Here is a 16,724-nt window from a genome sequence, read left to right on the forward strand (position 1 = left end):
CGGGGGGAGCGGGCGGCGTCGAGCCCCGGCGTCGACGGGGCGCGGCGAGGCGTCGGCGGGGCGGGGGAGCGGGGGTCGGGCGGCGGGGGGGGGCGCCGCGGCGAGCGGCGGGGCGGGGGGGCGGCGGCGTCGCGGCGACGGGGCGGGGGCGGCGGCGGCGGGGGGCGGCGGGCGGCGGGGCCGGCTTTTCCCTGCCAGGACCTGCCAGGCTCCATTCACGCCAACAAGTTTGGGAGAATGTTGAGTTCAATCGCGCCGGAGCCGCGATGGAGCGCAGCGCACTGCAGGTACCGCGCGCCGCCCCGCGCCGCCCCGCGCGCCCCGCCCCGCCCCCGCCGCCGCGCGCGGAGCCTCCGCGCCGCTGCGCGCCCCCCACCCCCCCACCGCCCCCCGCCCTCCGCCCGCCTCCTCCTGCTCCTCCTGCGCGGCGCTGCGCGGCGCGGCGCGGAGCCGGCGCTGATGCCGCTGCCGTGTTGTTGTTCCCCGCAGTGGGTCGGCGCCCCGTGCGGCTCGCACGGCCCCTACGTCTTCTACAGGGCGTTCCGCTTCCAGCGCCGCGGCGGCGGCCGGGCGCGGGTCCTCTCCCTCGGAGACTTCTTCTTCGTGCGGTGCCGCGCGGAGGAGCCCGCCTGCATCGCGGAGCTGCAGCTGCTCTGGGAGGAGCGCACCAGCCGGCAACTTCTCTCCAGCGCCAAACTTTATTTTCTCCCCGAGGACACCCCCCAGGGCAGGACCAGGGACCATGGCGAGGTGGTAAACGCAGCGCCGGCCCCCCCTCCCACTCCCCCGCGCCCGTCCCCACCTGCATGCCCGGGCTCGGCTAACCCCCCCCCACACACCCCTTTCCCGTTCCCCCCACCCGCGTCCCCTTCTTCCCCGTGCGTGGCGGGGCAGCGCGGAGGGGCCGCGCCGTCGGGGCTCCCCGATGGCTCCGGTGCGCGCTGCCCGGTAACTTGGGCGGGCGGGGACGGTGGGGCTGGATGGGGGTGCTGTGGGGGGTATCGATCGGGGTGCGGGGCGCCCCCGGCCCGGCGGGCAGCGGAGTGTGTGCGGGGCTCGCCCTGCCCTTCTCCGGCTTCGTTCACAACAGAAAAAAAAAAAAAGCTAAAACACACAGAAAAGAGGGGGGTTGGTAAACGTTGGGGAGAATTTCGATATTGTCCGGGGCTTTTTTTTTTTTTTGGTAGTATTCGATATGTTTAAGAGGGCGGAAATTACGAAATGGAGGCTGAGGGAGATCAAAAGCTATTGAGCTGGCAGGGACGTGTTGAATAAAGTGATAAATGACAGGTACGGGAATAATACATTCAAATAACTTGCAGATATGCCTGGGCGTATTTCGGAGCCGCCGCGCGGCCGGCGCAAACAGGCTGCGCGCCCGCACCCTCCACCGGTGCCCGCGCAGCCCCGCGGCAGCTCCGCGCCCGCCCCGCGCTGCCCGGGATGGGGCCGCTGGGCTGCGCAGGTTGCGCCCCCTCTTCCCCGCCCCGGGCCGGCCTCCTGTCCCCGTCCCCGCTCCCTCCCGTTATTTGCTTTTCAAATGTATGGATTCAGACGGGTCCGTGGTCTGGGGGGGCGGGGGTGGGCGCGGAGGATGGGCACCCAGCGAGGGCTGCGGGGCTGGGGAGGGTCCCCCAGGGGGGCTGGAAACCAGGCGCGGGGAGTGGTGTTTTGGGGGAACTTCTGTTGGAGGTGCCACGGGGGGTGTAGGTACACGGGGGGGCGGCTGCCCCGGGGGGGCTGTTTCGGGGGCACGCATGGCTATAGGTGCCAGGGCAGCCTGTTCCCTGCGCAGCCGAAACGCGTTTCAGAGCCACCTTCGCCCGCTGCCACCTCTTCACTTTAATTTTCCGAGCGTGCCGCTGAGATAAGGGAGCCTTTTCCTAAGAATCACGGAGATGACAGTGAGCAATGGATGCTCTGAAATTGCCCGTGGTGACTATTTAAAACTGTGCCTCTGTGTGTGTGTGTGTGTGTCTCGAGTGTGTTTGTAAAATGAAAGATGTTTGGAAGGGAGGGGGGTGGGGAGAGGGACACAAATCATTTTAATATGCCGTAATGATCAGCTCATGTTACTCTGGTAGGAACATCAGAGAAAATTAATCCTACCATTACGAGTAAAACGCTGCTCCAGTACGAGAGTTCTCAGCTGCATGTACCTTCCTAATAACGTGCACAATTTTATTTATTTTTTCATGCAAACACCGCTAGTAATTAGCTGTGTGATTATACTTGTGCGTTTCATTGGGGCTTTAACTGATGTCATTCTGCATTATTCAACCATATGAAAACAATTTTCAATTAAGATAATGACACGCCTTGAAATTATGCAAATGCCGGTCGTATTGTTTAGAATAATTATGACAAATGTAAAGCAGGTAAAAAGTTTCCTAATGCAGTTGTGTTTTACACCCTGGTGATGTCATTTCCCCTCTGGCCTGTTAGTCATTCATTAGCAGAATAGCAGCAGCAGCAGCAGCAACAGCTCTGAGTGATACTTCTCTGGCAGGGAGCCTACAGAAACCGGCACTGAGAGCCAGGGCCTAGAGAGGGCAACATAGCACTCCCATTAAGAAATGTACTTTGTTTTCACTTACTCCATTAACTTGTTTATAGACATCGCAATGATTTTTTATGATCGATTTTTAATAGTTTGGAGCGATCCGAATTCTGCCCAGGGACGTGCCAGCAGCCTGGAGACAAAGGGCTGGGGGCTTCCCGGCACTCTGGGAAGCGCTGCTGGGGGTGACGGGCTGCGTCAGGGCCGCTCGTCCACCAGCCACCCCACGGATGCTCTGCCTCGTGTGAATGACATCCCCGTCTGTCCCCAGAGTGGTGGCACGGCCACCTCACGGGCCACAAGGCTTTTTGACCCCGGGCTGGGCTCCTTCTGCAGGAGGAGATGGATCTTTAAAGTCGGAGGCGGCTCATAGCCCTTGTTTGTGGCGTGGGACTGCTGAGGGGGTAGGACACCTCGTCTGGTGTTTGGGGAGCAGGGATGAAGTCAAGTGTCACAAACTGGTGGTGTCTGAGGCAAAGGGCGGCAGGGGTGCTTGTTGTCAGTGAAACTGTTGGTGAAGGGGACCAAGTGGTCCAGTGGTGGGCTTAGGATGGAGCCAGAGGTTGAGGCAGAGTGGCTCCCAGCTGCCTGCGCTGGCAGCATGGTGAATGGAGGCAGCTGCCGGCCTCTTGTCTGTCACAGCAGCATCGGCACAGTGACAGTGCGCAGCCAGTGACTGCGAGGAGAGAGGAGAAGCGAGGAGGTATGTGATGCTTCTGTTAGTCAGAGATTTCTGGTGGTGCGTTTTATCTGTTTGCCAAATGTTTGAGCTAATCAGCTATAAGTGTAAATATAAGGCTTTTTATAGCTAGCTGAATTGATCATCCAGACTTAAATATAACCCTGACTGCTGTGAAAACAGATTGTTTCACACACTGGGGCCCAGACCCAGTGCAGGGTTCAAGCTCAGGTGTGCTTCTGCCAAGGTACCCCTCCCTGCCCCTGAGGCTGGGCATCCCCCTGAGCATGGCGGAGAAGTACTCCTTCAGCCCCAGAAGCCAGCCAGACATTGCTTCCCAGGGAGTCCCAGTGGATGTCAAATGTAGAATGGGGCCAGTTGCACACTGCAGGTGTGAGTGCTTTTGGTCCCCCATGCTCATTGCATTCTGGAGCAACATGAGTGGAGAGGCTGGGACCAGCTCGTCGGGTTCAGAGCCGTGATTTCACTGCACTGGAGCAGCGTTCCTGTGGGAGTGATGGTGCCTTTGGGAAGGCAGTTAGGTGAGCTGCAAGAGTTCTACTGTACTTCACTGAAAGCTGCTGCTGCTGCTTTTAGAACTTAGGGCCCGGGTGTGCTGCCTCTGACCTCACCATTAAGCCCAAAAGCTGCCAGAGGTGCAGCATTGCTTGGAGAGTGGGAGCAGCCTTCTCCCCCTTCCCTCCAGTGGGGAAAAAGTGGCTGTCCTCTGTTCTGGGAGGGTCATCATCTCAATGGGGAAAGCATTTGTTTTGCCAGAGGGAATCACCACCTTGTCCCGGTTTTCTTGACTGCTCCTGGGCCAGCACAGTCCCTGTGGCACCTCCTACATGGGAAGGGAAGACTTCTGTGACCACAGGTGCCTCATGCAGGGCTCAGAGGAGGATGCTTGGGAGGCTTTGAAGGGAGTGGCTGTAAGAGTACTTGAAACAGTTTAACGGGACAGTGAGGAAAGCAGCCCCACAGCTTTTCCAGCATCCATCTGTGAGAAGTTGATGCCACCAGAAAGCCCCCGCCCCATACCTCATGCAGTGCCCTGGACCTGTGGTGCTAAGGGGCTGAGAAGTGGGCTCAGCCCTGAGCCTGCAGCCCACAGGGTCCTAGCCAAATCCTTCCCTGGCTCCTTTACTCCTCTCTGCTCCAAGGGGTAGCGTGGGACTGGGGACCGACTGACCTTTGCAGAAGCCGTTCTAGAGCAAAATGCTTGTTAGTGCCTTGTATTTTCATGTTTTAAAGGTGTTGGCATTCATTAGACTGGGCTTAAAAATACATATCAAAGCCGTTGCTAGTTAAATCCTGGAATGGTATTTGATGTGATGTGTACAATTTCTGAAAAACCCCAAACAAGCTACTAATTTATTGTGCATGGTATGACATTGCCTGTGTTGCCCTGCCTTGTTGTGAGCACTGCTGGGGCTGGGCTGTGTGTGGGGATCTGCCTTTGGTTCATTCATCAGGAGCTGAGTTTACTACGAACTCATGTTGATTTCATCTCTTCTCCCAAACTGGGGATCTGATGCAATACTTTTCGCCTTGCAAATAATCCTTACTCATGCAAGTAATTTACATGAGTAAGCGTTGCTCACACAGAGGAGAGGAGAGAAGAGAGCTAGTTTCCTGTAATTATTTCCCTAGCAGTATTTTGCATTTTCAGACTAATCGGGGAGGGGGGAAAAAAAGGAGGGGGAAGTCACTCTATGAATGTATGTAATTTGTAATTGCAGATGAGATTCTTCCAGAAAGTTAGGGGAGGCAGCAGGTTTGGTGTCTCTTCGTTTCAGGACAGATGCTCACAGCATCCCTCGAAATCCTGGTTCATTCCCAAGGGTCTCTCTATGTGCAGAGGTCCTACTTCAGTGAGTAGAGGTAGCACAGGCTGGCCTGGGCACGGGTTCTTGTGGCACTAGTGGTTCATTGCCACCCCCCTTTGAAAATGTGCTACTCCCTTTGCACTGAAATTTTTTTTGTTTTGTTTTGTTTTTTTGAGATGTGAGAATCTTTATGCTCTTACTTGAAATGAGAATGGCCCCGTTTTAGTCTCCACGGTGTGTGCCTTGTGCTGGTATCTGTCAGCACGGGTAATGACAACACGTTTCAAACATGCAGATTGTGATTATTAAAGGGTGCTTTAAAAATCATGCTAATAGCATCAATCTCTAATGTACACTTGCTCAAATTAATTCAGATTTGGAAATCAGGAGCACTGTAATAGCAGTGTTAGGGAAATGGCATTTGTCATAAAATATCATGGTTTTGGTAATTGCACATCCACTCTGTATGTTTTTATATCTCTTGCCACCAGTAGCATATGCTGGCAAAGGAAGGAGAGAGCAATGATATTACTCAGAGAATCCACATGTTGCCAGCCATTAGCCAGCAATCTGGCGTATCTGGTCACTTAAAGCAAATTCCTTTTTAAAAAATAATTTTTAATTATTTTTTTTTCCCTTTCCCTCTGCTCCCCAGTGTATTCAGACCGTAAAATACACCCACTGCTCTCCAGAGTTGCTGTTCCCAGTCTGATCAGTGGTACTAAACATTAAACTCTTGTCTTTGGAGAATAATGGGCCTCACATGGTACACCCTCAAGCATGTTGAGATACTGTGCAGGCTGGAAAATAAAAATGTTCTAATTGTGTCTTTTAAATAAGCATAGGAGTGAATTAATTAGACTATATTTTGTCTTTAGTTGCTTAGTTACACAATAGTATTCCTAAGCACAAGTAAGATAAATTGGCTCTTTTTGTGCTGCTTGTCCCTTAATCATAATTACTGTATTGCTCAGGAGAGTAACGCATACATAGATTTTGCATTTTTAATAATATTCAAACAATATGCGAATGATACAGAAAGTATGTTCTGATTCAAGCTCTTATATGCTTTTATTCGGGAAGAAGTTCTACTGCTGTGGGAGCAATATTTGCATTAGTTGCTCAGAGATGTAGTTCTGGGAAATACATAATTGAAATATTCTTGCAATGCTTGTTCTGGCCCTTTCATTCGCATTCAAAATAACAATGCCTTAAGTCTCTGAACAGTCATCCACTCTTGATTTAAGAGCTTTTTTCTGTGTGTGTGTGTTTGTGCATGTGCAGTGTGGGGTCACACCCAGCATTAACCCTGCAGAGACTAGACGCTCGCGTGATTCATCGTCTCATATCAAGTTGAGCTTTTTATTTTGTAGCTAAAATGCAGTCAGAAGGTCAGATGAACATCGGCATTTTATGGCATCAATCCAATGACCTTAATGCTTGGCAGGCATCCATGTTTCTGTGCGAAGGTGCCAGGGTTATAGAGAATAAAAGAGTTTGTTTTCATTTTCTGGATATTTTAATCTTTATTTTGCAAAGCGGTGCCTCGGGTTTGGGGGGCTTGGGGCTGCTCCTGGGGGCCAAAACTTTTAATTTCTTCCTGGGTTGTTGAGCATTAGCTGCTAATGATGGGCAGATTGATACAGATACTGAACAATGGAAGGTTCTGGCAAGAAACCCCCTAGACATGCTCAGTGGATGTATGTGAAAATTGGCTCCATTGTTCTGCTGTATGAAAAGCAAGTAAATTATTTACAGATATTTGCTAATTAAAGCACATATTGTTTTACCAGCACAATAGAACACAATATAACAAAAGACAAAAGAATAAGCTTGCATAATTTAAACCTGCTAATGCAATGTACTCCTTGTTAAGAAAAATATAATTATGTAATCTACAAGGAAAGCTTTTCTTACTGTAACTGTAGTAGGCAAAATTAGGAATGAATTGCTTGTCAACTTGCCTAAACTAAAACAAGTCTTTGAGATCTGTGAGCTATCTGACAGGAAAACATTTTGACTGAAGCCTATTTTCTCTTTGGTCAGAACTTCTATCTGCAATGACAGATATAAATTCAATTTGAACCTCTGCTCAGAAGTGGGAGGGGGGAGGAAAAAAAAACACCCCAGAGACAGAGGAGGAGGCTGGCAGTAGAAATGTCAAGTCTAGCTGCTCACAACTGTCCCTCTGCACTCCATCTCCACCCCTCTTCTGGGCCACATATACCAGTATCCCACAAAGCATCCTGCGAGAAGGTGCTGCTGCCCCAGGATATTCTGCATGTCTCACTTTGGAAGTACTGGGCCGTGTGGAAAAAGCTGCTTGCTAATACCAGGGGAAGTGAACACCACAGGACTTCACCTGCTTCACCTGTGCCCTTTATCTTGGTCTCATCCTTTGGGACCTGGCAGATGTGATGACCGTGTCGGGATGTGGTCTTCTCTGTTGGTGTGAGTTTCAGACAGCTGCTGTGGCTGTGCTCAGGCTGGGGAAATAGAATAGTAGGCTGGGCAGATCCCTGTCACCCGAATTTAACGAGATCATTAGAGCCCTTTACAATAATTAGTGAAGGATTAACATATGAGAATGTCTGCCTCGGCCTCTTTAAAATTCTCCCGTGTGCCAGGTAAATTCCTGGGCTGTGCATGTTTCCAGTCTCAAGGGTCTCCCTGTAGGTTCATGGATGCAGAGTGGTAGTCTCTGTAGGTCCCTGCACCCTGGCATCTCCAGGGAGCATTGCAGGCCTAGACCTCAGTGGTCACCTCAGTGGTCAGTTCTGCCCCCTGCATCCTTTGGGACACCTCCATCTGCCCTGGGCTAGGGGATGTGTGAGGAGATGGCATCAAACAAGGCTCTCAAGTCTTGCTTTGACTGTACTGTCAAGTAAGTACTTTCCTCAAACACCTGTTTCTATGAAAGAGGGGCTTATTGGAATGCCCCTTATTGGAAAGCCTTCTTCATTTTTACACATCCACAAGTGACCCTCCTCTCCTCAAAGGGATCTAGAGCAGGGAACTGGATTCTAGTGGCAGGAACAGCGTAGTTGTGCAAGGTACAGGAAAGTCCTTTTCACCTAAACTGCAAAAAACTAAAAAATATACATGGGATGTAAAAAAAAAACAAAAAAATAACAACCCGAGAATAGTACAGGCCTTTATGCCCAAATGAAATATGCAGTTCTGTTATCATTGGTGAATGCAGTCTGCAAGAGTCACACTGTATTTTTTGCTCCTGTGGATGAATGTGTCTTCATCGGCAATGTACTGGGTTGTAAAATATGCATCTCCAGCTATCTTCTGTGCTAAAGGTTTCAGTAAAAAGGCTTGGAGATGTTTTCTAATGCAAATCATACTGATCAGATAAATGACACGCAGTGTCTTCTGTAATTATCAGCTAGAGTTTTTACAGTACGTCTCCTGTTTCTCTCTAGGCCATGCATTTGATGTTAGGAGACAGCCAAGCAGGTGTTCGACTCACTCGTGCCCTCCAGAATTCCTTAAATGACCTCTGGAAGCACTGGAGTGAAAACAGTCTCAGCACGTCAAAATTCTGAGATATCTCAGTCACTGTAATTCTTCTAAGGCTGCCTAGGCGTCTCTAAAATATAAATCTTTCCTAGTTACTGGCAATAAGTGAGGAGTTGTGACGTACCATATGCGGGTGTGCAGTCAAGATGTACGACCTCCCTGTGCTACCCTGTGACTTCCTGCCTTGTAAGAGTTAATATTTCTTCTAAAAAATAATTATCTGTTTTAAACTATTTTAACTACCTGACCTCTTTCCCTGGATGTAAGTATTTCAACCATCTGCTGAGTCAGGCGATACAGCATTCTGTGCTTTCAGGAGGCTGTGATGGTTGCTTAGACAACAGTGACATAATATTTAAGCATAACAGCTCTAGAGAAGATACTGTCCCCTTCTCCCTGGACGATTTATCTGAAAATGTAAATCAGATAAGCTCTTAAAAAACAAGAGAGGGATGAGGTGGTTTTGTATCACCATCTTTCTTAACCTCCCCATTTCCCACTTGATAGGTGAAGGTATCATGCTTGGCACAGGAGTCTTGTAAGATGTGCTAAAATTATAGGCTGACTAGATAGCCACTTTTACAGAAACGGAAGAGAAAGTGCCTTTCTTTATAGTCAGTATTTATTTCAAGATTTAGACAACTTTGTGGCTGGGAAAAACATTGCCATTGGTCAGTCATCATGCAAAAACGCTCATCCAAGATAAATCTCATTCCTGAGCAGAGCTGGAATCGGCACTGGGTATTTCTTCCTGCAAAGCTCAGGTTGCTCTAAGCAGGAAAAAACTGCAGTTAAAGAGTGAAGCACGCAATGGAGGACTCAAACATATCACTTCAGAGCATAGCTAATCCACAGTGAGTTGATTTTTGTATAGATAGATATATATGTATATGCATTGCATGCGACGTGGGTGGTTTTTCATGTTTACACAGAGTTATAATTATGAACGACATTAAGGTTATACAGCAGATTTCTTTAATCTTCTAAAGGTTTGTTAGTCATGTGTCACTGTGTACCTGGTTTTTATTTATTCAACATCTGTGTTCCTTAGTCGTTTCACTGAAAGGGTTTCTCTAGAAGGGCTGTGGCAATAGATGCACAGGCATTGATATCGATGGCTCCAGCTGCTGGAGCCCAGCAGGCCTCAGAGCAAATTTCATGTGGCACAGGGCTGAGAGACATTTTTGCTTAAGAAGAAAGGAGAGAAGGGACCCTTTTGTCACCTGCTGCTCCAAAAAAAACCCCACAAATCCTGGTTTGGTTCTGAGCTCTTGGAAACGTTGCTTAAGGATGTGTGAAAGCTTGGCAAGGTGCATCAAAATGCCAGAGCTGGTGAGGTAGTTGGGTGCCCTGTGGGTAGCATTGGGGCAGATGCCTTCCTAGGTTAAGGCTCTGCCAAGCTGTGGGGAGGACTGCCTCTCTGGCAGCTGCCCCTGGCTTGGGCTCCTCAGAAAGGAGGGGCTGAAGCTACCTGCCATGACCGCGCTTGTAGGATGAGGCACTGAGGTAAAAACATCTCTGGAGATGTGGTCTCCAGACCAGTGGGGTCAGCGTGGGCAGTGCTCCCCCATGGAGGACCGGACAAAGTGTGAGATGGGCCCTCCTGGCCCGGGCCGGCGCGAGGCCTGTGGCCCTGCCCGCCGCTCCCCTCCAGCCGTCCCGCCTGGGCCCTGAGGGACGCGGCTGCTGCGGAGGCGACAGGCGGCCCTGCTGGGGCCGTCGTCCCACGCTGCGTGCACGGGGAGGTTTTCCTCAGCCATGGCTCAGCCTGGGTTTCTTCCTTTTATAATTGTGCAGTCCTCTTGTGTGCTCAGCAGCTTCGTGGTGCCGTCCTGGGCACCCCGCTGCCTCACAACGGCTGCGTTTGGAGTCCCGGCGCCATTTTGTGAGGGGCTGAGGTTAGTGCACGATGGCCTTTTCGCAGGGCTTTTTCCAGGCCCCTCTCCTGGCTGAGGGGCTGCCAAGCATTATCTGTTCTCATGGCCATGGCCGTCTTCTGCCACAGAGAGCCTGTGGCTGGGGGGTGCTCTCCCCTGCCCCCCAAAATCAGCCTCTCCCCCTGCCTGTCTGCTTCTCCTCCCCCCCCCACCATGGCAGCCTGGGCAAGGCCCACAACTGCGCCAGTCGCTTTACCCTTATTACAGTAGGCCTTTTTTTTTTTTCTTAATCCTTTTTTTTTTTTTCCTGTGTACACATCATGTGCGTGTGTGTGAAGGTTGTATTCTCAAAAACAAGTTTATTCATTGATGATGTAATAGTGATTGTACTTTTCTTTTGGTTAATAAATTGTCTGCTCAGCTTACTTTGTATGCCAGCCAAAATTAGTCATACTAGTTCTTGGAAAGGATATGAAGAAACTAGTAATTGAAATCATAATCATTTGATCATGAGAGCTATTTGGAAAATAATATTTTAACCAAAAACACGTCTGGTCTCCAAGTCAGCTTTTTATTAAAACTGCTGCTAAATAGATTTCTTTAGTGTTGAATATTAGAAATTGTATAGTAGCTGGTGGTGGTATTCAGCATCCTAAAAAAGGACTTCACCCAGTAACTGCTGAGACAGTTTGCAGGCAGGCTGGTATTTATATATGTATATATATATTTTTATTTTTTTTTCCATCCTGACATTTAATAATCACTATGTAGTAGCTATAAAAGGCTTTTTTATTTGAAGTCGATGGTGTAATGAAATTGGGTGAAACCATCCACTGAAATTGTACTTTGTAGTACCCAATGCTTGTTTACAAAGTATTGACGTTTGTCATAAACAGAGATTTAAACCATCACTGTTATTGTTTGTTGTTCAGTGAAAGCTCTTACACTGGGCAATGATAAAGGAAAAGCTTTTATTACAAGCTTGCTTAGCATATAAGCACACTGTTTGTTTCTGACCAGATATTTGTTACTGCACTCAGTGTAATGAAGGTGCCTGCTTATAAAATGATTTTGTGTTATATAAGGGAGAGTGGAATATCAGATCTGCTCTTTTACCAGAGATACTTCAGGTTTTGTATTGTGTGCAACTTACCACAATAAAGCTTTTTTTTTTTTTCCCCCTATTGAGCAGCATTTTATTTCCTGAGGAATGTGTTCAGTGGAAAAAAACAAAACCAAAACCAACAAAACACAGTGAGAATCAGTCGTGCATTTCTCTTTGTTTAATAACTCAAAGAATTTATCTGCCCTTCGCAAATACTTGTGTTTATTTGAGAGAAAAATTGGATTCTGGTTTATTTATTTCAAGAACCTGTAACCTTATTTAGTGCTAGAAATATGTAGTCTGCAAGGTGTGGTGTACAGCCAGCTCTCATTAGAACATAAATAATTTCTGCTGTTTTAACTAAAAACAAAAAAAAAATCTGGAGTCTTAACTTGCTGGATATGTGTGTATATTTGTTTGTTTATTTTTGGGGCTTTCTTGAAGCCCTTGCTCACTGGAGTCAGCTGTGAAACATTCTGCTTATTCATCATGACTGAGAGGAGCTGATTGTTTCCTGGAAGGATAAAATTCAGCAATTAGAGCTGCTTAGTTTGAGTATATGTTCTGGAGGCTAAACTAAGTTTAAGTGCTTTTCTTAGAATGTATGTTTAAGAAGGGAAAAAAAATTACAGTTCTGATCTTGAAAAAGGTTTTAAGAAACATGAGAATGTGCAAGTTTCTTTTGGTGGGAAGCACATAACATTTATGTAGTATTTCTTTTGGGATTACATCACAGTTTTATTTAATTTTTAGGACAAAAGTTAAATTCAATATTTGTGTATAAGCCAAGGGAAAATGTACCATAAACACAGGAATTTTCTGGTGAGTCAGAGTTCCAAGAATCTGAGATTTACTTAGTCCATTTATTTCAGGACTAGCTATAACCATTAGTCATCCAGCCATGAATTTTTACATTTGCAGCTAATTGCACCTAAAAAACAAACTTTCCCTCAAGGGCTCTGCATTATACAGAATATGATTTGGCAACCTGCATTTCAAATGCCTTTTAGGATCATTGCCTCAGCCCTAGAAATTGTCTTTAGATCACGTGGAGTTGTTTCGAGTAAACAACTAACATTTCCATTTGGGTGGCAGGAGGAATAAATGAAGTACTAGTTTTTTTTTTATTACTGAATTAATCTGCCAACAGCAAGATAGGATTTTCCAATAGCTGGAGAGGGGCAGTGGCCTTACGGATTTATCAGCCACCCTGGAGCCCCGTGTGACATGTTGTATTCTTTTGCAGGATGAAGTTATTGCTGTTTCAGAGAAAGTTACTGTGAAGCTTGAGGACTTGGCAAAATGGGCACAGTCCGATTTCTCCAAGTGGAAGTGTGGTTTCCGGGCTGAGCCGGTCGAGCTGATGGATGTGGGGAAGAATGGGCAGAAGGAGGCCTTGATGAGATACAGACAATCCACGCTCAACAGTGGCTTGAACTTTAAAGACATCCTGAAGGAAAAGGCTGACCTTGGTGAGTATCCCTTACTTTCTCCCGTGGGTCAGGGCCCGTGGCTAGGCATCTTTTGAAGGCGGGTGGGCCCGATCCTGCCAAGCCATCACAGACTCCCAGGGTACGTCTGTGCTTGGGGCAGAGGTGTGGTGATGAGATGCCTGAGTGGGATGGGTGGTGGTGAGCTCATCCCAGGCTCCTTCGAGATTAGCGTGGGGTGACTCCGTGATACCTGTCTGCTTTGTAGAGACAGGTATCTGAGCACGAAGCTCAAACCCTGTAGGTGTGTACCAGTAATGGCTGAAGTCTCTCCTTGGACTAAGCAGACCTAGGGATCAGGTCAGAGCTGTGCCTTGTGGGCAGAGGAGCCTCAGACATCTTCCTGAAGCCTCCTCCAAGAGGCAGGGGAGAGTGAAGGCCTTTCGCTTCTCATGTGCTGTCTTCTGGAAGTGCAGGATTGTCAGCTGCTTCTGGTGCTTGTCCTTTCTCCATAAGGTGAACTTCGTGTCTTCCTCAGTAGTGAGATGTCCCTTCCGTAGCCTTCCGTAGTGTTTCCTAGTGAGCTTTTTGTTACCATAAAAGATAGTAGCTGGGCTATCTAGCATGGTTGCAGGCAGGCTTTCAGTTCTGTGGCTGCTTTTGTACCTCTAAAATCTGTGGTGGGGCCCAAGGTCTGAGGGAGATGGTTCTCCTGTTGGTAAATGTCCTTGTTTGCAGTATTAGGGCCTTGGATGTGTAATAGCTGTTGGATGGCGTTTTGATGTGCCAGGGATGTTTCTCTGTTATACCAAGCTTTTAACAAATGTTCCAAGTTTGAAAAGCTTCAAATACACGTCATGATGGGTGGAAAGGTAAGAAATTAAAAGCTGAGGCTGATGCATGTGAGGAAATGCTTTTGTACCTATGTGAACAGGAGACACAGGGCCAAGTTCAGTTTTATAATGGCACAACTGTGTTGGCATTGAAGCCAAATTACACTAAGCTGAAGATCTGTCTGGGAGGATTTATCTTCTGCATCTTGTTTTTCTGATCTTATCTAATGGTGAAGTGATTTTGTCAGTCTCACATTTTGCCATTAGTAATGTATGTTGGAAGATTAAAGTACAATTGGAAGTTGATCTTGTTTTTCGTTACATCTCCAGGAAAAAAAATAACCCGCACAATTCTTTCTCTTTTCCTTCATGTTTCTGTGTGGTTTCTTCTGGTTTGTAATTACATGCAGTAATTTTCTCTGCTATTGCCCTGGCATCTTCCTTACTCACTACATCTATTTGCATTTGTTTCTTGTGTCAAAGGAATCTTAATATTTTTCAGACAGAACTTTTGTGTGTTAATGTTTTCTTGTTTTTGTTTTTAACAAACAAAAACCCCTTGTGGTAAGTTACGAAATTGCTATTTTCTACCCTAGGAGCCAAAGAAAATTGTCTTTAAGCCTGAAGCCTATAGTTGCATTCTAAGCCTTTGAAAGTAGGGGTTATACTGAAAATGTTTATGGAATGCAAACTATATGGTATAATTTTGATAACCCACATTCTGATGTTGTTAATTTTTGGTTGGTGGCTCTAACTTTAGTGTTGGGTCTTTTTTTTCTTTTAATTTTTTTAGAAGAAAAGGGTATTTTGTCTTATGTTTGATTATATTGCTATTTTCTTCATCATGACTGGTTGGCAGGAGTGAAACCAAAGGTTCAAGAGGACCTACAGCTGACCAGGCACATTGATACAGACAACTGGTCTAGCCTATGAAAGGCAATCAAAAATTTTTGTTAAATCTAGTGCTAAGATGATTTTTTCACTATTTGAAAGACCCAAGAATTTAAGCATAGTTTGCTTCCTGGATATGAAAAAAACTCGGAACAGTGATCTTAATTGCTTGTGAAGCAGCCTTCTTTGCTTGTGTTCTGTAGGCAACCTGCGAGCTCTGGTGTTTGGCTTAACAATGGGATGGAGGCTTAACACCCACCAGGTGAAGAAGATACACTTTTCTCACTCTGAATTGCTTGGTCAAGATTGACAGTTCCACTCTGGGAATTGTCATGTCACTAGCTGTAGGCAAAGGCAGTAGCATAATGTGCAGTGTCCAGGGCATAGAGATGTGAGCTGCTGGTGCAGTATCTTTCTTACTGTCAAAATGTCAGACCCAGTGCCTATTACCACGTGTGCCCACAGACCTTTTCCATTACTCAGCACCTTGCCAACTGAGCAGTGCTCAGCCACAGTGATCAAAGATTTACTGGTAGTAACTTCTGCAGTAGGTCACAATGGGACAGGGTAGTTTTTCTCTTAAAATAAGGTTGAAAACTGTGAAGCAGCACAGTGCACTGTCGTGCAAAGGTCCCTTGTGTGAAAGCATCAGCACAGTTATATTAGCAAGGTTAAGCAGCCCAAACAGGTAATCTCCAGCCCATCCACCCCTTCCTACTGCTGCAGCACCATTTCCCTCCTAATCAGATACTGTTTCCATTACAGAAGAAATTCCATAAAAGCACGTAGATTCTGAAATTTTTGCTGCGATGTTTTTGAACTGAGCTGTAGAAGGTAGTAGGAAATTATATCCCTACCAAAGAGCTCCAAAAAACTTTACAGAAGAAACAAAATCAGTTTTCACACACTATCCAGGAGTGATGGAGGGTGTAATAATCCAGATGAAATGAAAACATGGCTGATGCAGAACCACAGAAGTGGCACTGTGCAAACACTTAGTTAAACATATGGCTGTTGGGAGCAGGGCAGCTTTAAACAATAACTGGGCAAAGTGAGGCCTCGTATCAGCAGCGTGTACCCTCACCCATGTGTTCTGCGGCGCTTGCGTAGCCAAAACTAAGGTGACACCTGGTAAATCCACACCATGGAGAATCCATGCACTTATAATTAAAAGCTGACCCTAATTAAAATTTGGTAGTTCTGTTACCCTTTTTTTTTTCCTCTGGTTTCTTTTTTTCCTTCTTCTTTTCTCTTTTTCGCTTTTTCTTTTCTCTTTGCCTCTTATTTTTGCAGAAACTGTTCTTTTCTGCAAAATGCCCGTGTTTTTATCACTAGTGAATTATGCAGAACTCTTCCTTAGGACTGTATTAAATAAAAGATCTGGCAATGGTATTTTTTTGTGTGTGAGCTTCAAGATTTCAGCCTGAAAAATGATTTTTAAGAAGTATTTCTTTCTGCCTCTTGAGGCATTTATGTTATACATTCTGTGCCTTTCTACAAATACGTCAATATTGAATGCTAGCAGTTTATGTCTTAAGACTATTTATAGCTTTCTGAATATTTCTTTCAAATGTTGAGAAAAATAAGAGTAACAACAATGCAGTATATAAAAATAGAGTTGCTCAGGAATGTATTATTCATAATGAACATGAGAACCTGTTTTTCCAGAAGAATTGGTCTGATTAAATCATTCACTACTAAGGCTGCTAGTTGTTTTTTTGCTTGTTTTGGTTTTGTGGGGTTTTTTGTCTTTAGATTTATTCAGGGAATTTTTCTTTGGAATAAATTGATTTGAGTACCCATATTTGGTATGCCAGTGGGATGTCACCAAATGAGGAATTACTTCATTTGACAAAATTTTTAGCAACTAAGCAATGTAAATGCTATCAGTTGAATATGGCAAAGTTGCATATTTGTATTCCTTGGGCTATAGTTGGAAAAAAAAATTCAGATTATTTTATATAACACTGCTTCTTACAGACTTCCTTTAAG

At 46.5% G+C, this 16,724-nt stretch overlaps 1 protein-coding gene across 3 annotated transcripts in view; it reads left to right on the forward strand.

Annotated features, from left to right (window-relative positions):
• The first annotated feature begins 266 nt into the window (after nt 1-266).
• The window catches only part of ARID5B (AT-rich interaction domain 5B), a 117,623-nt gene continuing 101,165 nt past the window's right edge, over nt 267-16,724 (forward strand). The window contains exons 1-3 of one of the 3 annotated variants that reach the window (XM_051618727.1): nt 267-287; nt 490-750; nt 12,825-13,050. In XM_051618727.1, coding sequence (XP_051474687.1) covers nt 267-287; nt 490-750; nt 12,825-13,050 — 508 coding nt within the window. Of the gene's footprint in view, nt 288-459; nt 751-12,824; nt 13,051-16,724 lie in introns of those variants that run through there. The other 2 variants (XM_051618729.1, XM_051618726.1) reach the window with 2 other exon arrangements.

The sequence above is a fragment of the Apus apus genome, chromosome 4 (genome assembly GCF_020740795.1).
Source record: "Apus apus isolate bApuApu2 chromosome 4, bApuApu2.pri.cur, whole genome shotgun sequence".
Lineage (NCBI taxonomy): Eukaryota > Metazoa > Chordata > Aves > Apodiformes > Apodidae > Apus > Apus apus.